The sequence below is a fragment of the Aptenodytes forsteri genome, unplaced genomic scaffold, assembly GCF_000699145.1.
Source record: "Aptenodytes forsteri isolate BGI_AS27 unplaced genomic scaffold, ASM69914v1 Scaffold96, whole genome shotgun sequence".
In the NCBI taxonomy this organism is placed as follows: Eukaryota; Metazoa; Chordata; class Aves; order Sphenisciformes; family Spheniscidae; genus Aptenodytes; species Aptenodytes forsteri.
This window is the reverse complement of record NW_008795029.1, coordinates 4,071,871-4,078,947: the sequence shown is the minus strand read 5'-3', so window position 1 is coordinate 4,078,947 and position 7,077 is coordinate 4,071,871. Positions and strand designations below refer to the sequence as shown.

General features: G+C 36.7%; 1 protein-coding gene across 1 annotated transcript in view; it reads right to left on the bottom strand.

Moving 5' to 3' along the window:
- Positions 1-354: 354 nt before the first annotated feature.
- Positions 355-7,077, bottom strand: part of SEPT10 (septin 10) — a 23,316-nt gene continuing 16,593 nt past the window's right edge. The window contains exons 7-9 of the mRNA XM_019471218.1: positions 5,292-5,424; positions 2,351-2,541; positions 355-1,135 (exon numbers count right to left, since the gene is read on the bottom strand). Of these exons, the coding sequence (XP_019326763.1) occupies positions 1,120-1,135; positions 2,351-2,541; positions 5,292-5,424 (340 nt within the window). The 3' untranslated portion in view covers positions 355-1,119. The remainder of the gene's footprint in view (positions 1,136-2,350; positions 2,542-5,291; positions 5,425-7,077) is intronic.

Sequence of the window (7,077 nt, the reverse complement as noted above, 5' to 3'; positions counted from 1 at the left end):
CTGGACTCGATGATCCTTATGGGTGCCTTCCAACTTGAGACATTGTATGGTTCTATGATAAGTACAGTGGTATATGACAAGTATATCGCAAGTCGTATTGCCTTTCTGGCGCAGTATGCACAAATCACCTATTTTTTCCAATCAATAAATGACTTAAGACATTTAAAACAGATGCAAAACATTTATATTTTTCAGATTAATGTGAAATCTTACTCCTTGTTTTTAATAACGTGGGAGGGAGAGAAAGCAGAACAACAGAAACACTTAAGCAAAACCCATGTATTTTATTTCTATCCAGTTAGTATTTCATTTTTACAAAGTCGCACAAAACAGCTTCAGAGAACGCCACCTCTTATAGTTTCCCATTAGTTATCATGGCTACTGAAAATATAAAAACCATTTTAAACTTGTTTTAACCTGAAGCTCTTGTAGTTAATAGTTTTTGTAAAGTTCAGCCTCTGCTGTAACTGAACACCACAGTCACAAGCATCAAAAAGTTATAGGTACTTTCCATATTAAGTCAGTAATGTCAGATCAACTATCATGCAACAGTACAGCACTGCAAAAACATCAATAAATTTTGATTAGAAAGATCATATCTGAAATTTAGGACAGTGCTTGTACATAAAAGCCTATAAACAAAAAGTTGTCAGCAAAATCAGTAAATGGTTAAATTATGTCGACAGTTGTATAAAATAATATTTAGTAGACTAATATACCATACCATAGGAAAATAACTCTTTAGAAAGGTTATACTGGATATATTCACTGAATACTTTTGTACTACAGCATTCATATTATGAATGGAACTCTTTATGGCAGCGACATTTTTTTTGGTACAATGCATTTAAAATGAAAGCAAGTTGGCCACACGTATGTAAGGCAAGTGCGTATCAAAGCAGACTCGTAATAGAAAGTCCATGATGGCAGTGACAGTAATCGCCGCACCGTACGTGTACAGATCATGCTTAAAAATTCTTCTTTTGCAGCACACAGCAACAAGAGGTATTTTCCAAATCCTTTGGTTAAGAAACTGCAACTCCAACACCTTCAAAAGCACACTGTGAATCATCGCTTCCTCAAGAGAAATTATCAATATTGTTTCTTCTATCATCAGTATTATGTAAAGCTGGAACTGAAAAACAAAAGCAAGCATATAAACCATACCGTACTCTGAAGAAATAAAGCTAAAACAGAGAAAACAAATCTAAAAATTTTCAGAAGTTGCGAGTTACTCATAATAGTGCAGATAATGCCTTCCGTTACCAAGAATTCCACTTTCATATATAATTCCAGAAAAAGGAGTCTAGGAAAAGGAACTCGGTAACATTACTTGAAACGCAACAAATTTTGGCAAAAACACAAGCAGGCTGCTAGCATAGACCCCAAAAATGTCAAAGCTGCCTTGATGGTATTTGTGGAAATATGTGCACCCATCTAGCTTCTAGAGTTTTTCATAATCTAGCAGTTATGAATAATTTCTATACCAACAAATCTGCTTTCAAGTGCAGTAAGATATTAAACAACAAAATGTTATCTGCAGTAAAGTTGTAACCTATCAGGAAAGGAAATTAATAAATTAATTGACTTCTGGTTTTGGAGGAGAACAAAAATTAATTCAATTTAATTTCATGTTTATACATGAACATTCAATTCAATATTTATATATGAAGAAGTTGGGCATGTTATTCTGGAGACTACTTTTGAATACATTTCTGAAATTTCACAATTTATTCGAGCTTTTCTTTTGGGAGTGGAGAAGGGAAGAAGTGGGTGGGAGGGAAGAAAGTGAAATCTATATCAGGTCATATTCTGCACTCGGTGTAATTTTACAGCCAATTTTATCAGTCTCTCCTCTCAGAAATCTGTACTAGGAAGACACATCTAGTATTATGGGACAGCAGCAGTCAGACTGCTTCATAAAACTAACATATCCTACATTCAAAACCTGAGTGCTGCAATCAAATACTATTTCTGGAATTCCCTGGGTGAATTTCTCTCCCTCTCTAACTTCTCCCTCTCCCTCTCGCTCTGTTCGTGAACATTCATAACTTCTTCATCTCTGACATCAAAGCACAGGAGTTCAAGTCGAAAACCTTGGTTCCTTCATGGAAAAAAAAAGAGAAAAAAAAAGAAAGAATGCTCATAGAACACACAGCAATTACTCTAAAGGTAAATTTTAGAGCCAGTGATCCAAGCATGAGGGTATTTTACACGCTTCTGTCTTATCACATAGCAGAATAGGAGCATGTTTGCACCTTTTCTAAAAGATTACTAAAATTTGCTTTTTAAAAGTGGTATGTGAAGAGTTTTTTTATTCCCGCCTCTGATGACTAGCATCGGCACTTACTTTTTGCGGTCCTTGTCTCTCTTCAAACTAACAACAGGGGTAGAGACAGATGCTTGTGATTGGAGTAATTCAGCATTAGCTTTCTTCTCAATAAACATAGCTATTTCATCTTCTAGAACTTTTTTCTTTTTCTCTAATTTCAGCTTCACTTCTTGATGCATTAGCACACAATGTTCAAATTTAGTCTGAACCTGTTTAAAGAAAGCACAAAAAATATATTTCCAACTAGTAACACAAGAGGGTGATATCACAATACAAAAACCCTCTGCAATTAAACAGTAAAACCTACCTCAACTTGTGTTAAAAGTCCTAAGACATTGCAGTTCTTTCCCAAAACTGATAAGACTAAAAAACAGCAACCCAGAAGAATAATCATCCATATCAGATTGTTCTCATGGAAGCCAGGCTACTGCACACAAAGTACAGGTGGAAACCATGGAAGGCACTAAGTGAATATTAGATTTCCTACTAGGTTTTACTATATCTTTATTATACCAAAAATAAGGAGGCCTTTAGAGAAGAAACAATTACCAACAGAAGGATTAAATCCGGATCTGTCAGGTAGAATCTACTTCCCTAAAACCAAGTAGGCAAGGAATCATACATACTTTAGTTACACAGGTATGTATTTTCATATACATATAAAAAATTTTAGTATGTATATTAATTACATTTACATATTAATATGTACACATACAATAAGTCTGGTTGGGGGAGTTACCTGTGGGCTGCTAGAAGTTAACTGCTTTTCTGCCGTAATTCTTCTTTAGTTGTTCTTTTGACATATTCATGGATTTTACTCTCCAGATGCATTTTGACCAGTTTAAACCTACCGTGAAGTTGTGCATGATAACCAAAGGGTACTTCACTCCACCCTTCCTCACCTCCCATCTCCCCACACATAAACTCTCCTAGAATCCTGCTTCTGTACCCATCTGTATCGGTATAACTCAATCTGAGTGCCGCTATACTGGTACAGAAATCAGAGATTTATTTCCATCTTTTGCAAAGAAGGAATTAAGAAATAAGTAAGATTATAAATATAACAGTATGCCTGTTTTACACAGTAGAGCAGTCACATTTTATAAATGTGTGTGTATGTATGTATGTATACTATTCATTTATTTATTTCATTGCAACAGTGAAACAGATGCATTGCGAAAGCAGGTATACCAATAAAACCGTTCAGGGTAGAAACAGTAAGGTCCTAAGCGACTGTATGTCTCAGGAGTGGTAATGCTGCACATTGCACCTACATGTTTCCTCTAAATGAAGGATGTGAAAGCAATCTTAAGTACAACAGAAATTCCTGTTTTTCTTTAGTTTCCAGATACACACACACACTTCTCAGAGAATGGGCAGCAAGAGTATATGACAAATGTTCTTCAGGAGTGACTGCATGATTGCTTTCCCACATGAGGAACTGGGAAAACTAATGTCCATAATTCAATTGCAATATGCAGAGCTCACAAACCGCCTGGTATAAATTATAGAAGGAAAACATCAAAGGGTACCACAGAAACTGTGTAAGACCTAGCTGAACCTACTTTGAACGTGGCCAAGTATTCTTCCAATTGGATAGCCTCATACTGAGAAGATTGAACCTGATTTTTTTCTCCACAAGTAGCATGGGGGACTTAACAGATTTAGAAAACAAAGTATTAAGCCTTCTTCTTATTTAAAACATGCATCTGAACACCTCACAAAAACTGCTACATCTTTGCCGGGAGACTGAGGTACAGAAAAGAACATTAATAAATATACACAGGTTTCCAATTTCAATTAAACCATTGTTTGAATATAAATACACATGACCACGATAGAGTCTGCCAGAAAGCAGATGAGAAGATCCTGTTTTGCCAGTCCAGCTTGACAGGACTAAATCTTCAACAACATATTCAAGAAATGTTCCACATCTCCAAATATTCTTAAGGCAGCTGGGAATAGATGAGATTTTAAAAACAAAACAAAACAAAACCAACAAAAACAACCCCCCCTCTTTCAAACCTCTCAACGTGAGGGTTGAGCTTGTATTTAATAACTGAACCTGGAGGTCATACAAACATACATGCCCCACTCTCTTGGGCTGAAAAACAACCCATGGGATATTTTTCCCTGAAATCTTGGTTTTTACAGAGCAACCTATGCATGAAAAGCACCTACTGTGCTGCTATGGCACACCAATTTTTCTCAGCATACTGCTAGAGAAGACGAAGAAACATGCAACCATTATATTCATCACTCTCTTACTTCACCATATCACCTCCTACTCTATTGACTTGTCCCAGCTATCCACCAATGCCTTTAGACCATAAGCTCCCTCCTTCCAAAAAGAGACTGCCATTTATAGAATCAGAGAATCATTTAGGTTGGAAAAGACCTTTAAGATCATCGAGTCCAACCATAAACCTAGCACTGCCAAGTCCACCACTAAACCATGTCCCTAAGCACCACGTCTACACGTCTTTTAAATACCTCCAGGGACAGTGACTCAACCACTTCCCTGGGCAGCCTCTTCCAATGCCTGACAACCCTTTTGGTGAAGAAATTTTCCCTGATATCCAATCTAAACCTCCCCTGGTGCAACTTGAGGCCGTTTCCTCTTGTCCTATCGCTAGTTACTTGAGAGAAGAGACCAACACCCACCTCACTACAACCTCCTTTCAGGTAGTTGTAGAGAGCGATGAGGCCTCCCCTCAGCCTCCTTTTCTCCAGGCTAAACAGTCCCAGTTCCCTCAGCCGCTCCTCGTAAGACCTGTTCTCTTGTTTGCTTGTGTCTAATCAATCTGCTAATCCAATCAATCTCTGTAATCAATCTGCTTTCGATTTTAAGCATTGCTGCCCTCAAAATACTAGGACATCATAAATATCAACTAGTTGTGATTTCGCTAAGAACTTAACTGTTCCAAAACTCAGCAAACTCAAGACAGAGAGGCATTACCTGTTGCTCTGCTTCTTTCAATATTGCTTCTTTCTCCTTCACTCTCTGCACAAACTGTTGTCTCATCTCCTCCTCTTTTCTTTGCAGGTCAAGGTAGAACTCGTGCCTCTTTGCCTCATAGGCTTCCTGTAGACTGAAGTCCAAAAATGTAAGCAAGTCTCCAGCACGCTGCTTTATTCAATGTGGAAAACCAACAATCTGGAACATTATTTAAACAATTAATATTCATCTGAAATATGAATTTCCACAGCTCCCCACATAAAAATTCATAAACAAACCTAAACAGAAGCAAGCACATTACCTTTCTAAATTTTTATTGAAGTAAACAGCCCTGAGTAAAATTAGTAACACTAACAGCTCCTGGGCAATTTACATTTCAAGGTAAATACAGCATTTTAGGAATCTCCTGTTCTAAAAGACCTGAGTTATAACTTTCTGCCTCCAACATGCAGAACCTTTTTCTTTAAGCTACTTATTAATAAGACACCGAAATTGCCAGAAAAATCCAAAAAAATTTCCACATTGTGAAACCTCAGTCTTAAAACAGGACGTTACAAAAACAATGCATCTGGAGCATTAACACAACTAACAAACTGATTATTCCTGTATGAAAAAGGAAGGAAAACTAACAGGACCTTCAAAATATACAGCACTCTCTTTATGTAATGTCAAAATTTAAATATGGCAGAGTTACATTAATATAGAAGAAATACAATTTCCTAAGTAGTTCAACATCCAAAAGACAGGGTTACTTTCCAACATTCATCAACCAAAACCTCAAGACTGCTTGTTTTTTCCTGAATCCTCTCTCACAGAAGCTAATATACTGCATACATACCACACTTATATTTGAAATTATATAGGAGGTGTAAATTAGTTCAGATCATTGAGCAAATATCTGGCAACAAAACAAAACAGCAAGTAATTAGAACATTACTTTTAAATCTACGCCTCCCTTCCCCTTTTTTTAAAAAAAGAGTTACTCTACTAGACATTTCAGTACACAAGACAATGTTTTTCCTCCAAACAACAGGTACTTGAAATTGAGAAACTTCTTTCATATCAAGCATATCATAGCAAATTAAAAGATGCTGGTAATTTATTCACATACTACTGGAGGTTTGACATTTTCGGGGTGTACGCTACCACTGCTATCACCACAATGCTGGCAGGAAAAGTTCTGCTTTTCAGGGAAAAAGGAATGGAGCTGGTACACATATGTATCTCATACACCAAAGAGCCCACTACCTTTCAAAAGCATACCTGCTTAGTGACACAAGTCCTTCCAACAAAACATTTACCACAATCTTCTCTACGTCACAAGATTCCAGAGAGGCAGAACTGGCGGATCAGAGCTGTGCTAATGGTTATTGCAAAAACAAAAGGATCTGTCCAGTATCTTGTAGGACATAAGGCTTATAAACGGATCAAAACATGGATAATGTTCTAGCTCTTTATTCTGGGGCTATTCTCTTACGCCATTCATCTCTTCTAACACTTCCCGCGTGCTGACTAGTCAGCCTTTCTCAGCTATCATGAGTTACTGTCCTTTGCCAGGTATCTCATGCCTTCCACTCTGATGTAAAATAAATATATATCAAGTATTTAAACATGCTTTATATTTTTAATACACATACACACTTTTGTACCGTTTTTTAAGACTCATCTTTTACTGTTTTTATTAAAAGTTTATAAATACAAAAAAGGACATCTAAAAACTTAATGATTTAGAGCCACAGTAAGCTTAAACAGCTCTCTTCTAGATTTAAATTTATGATGACTGGGC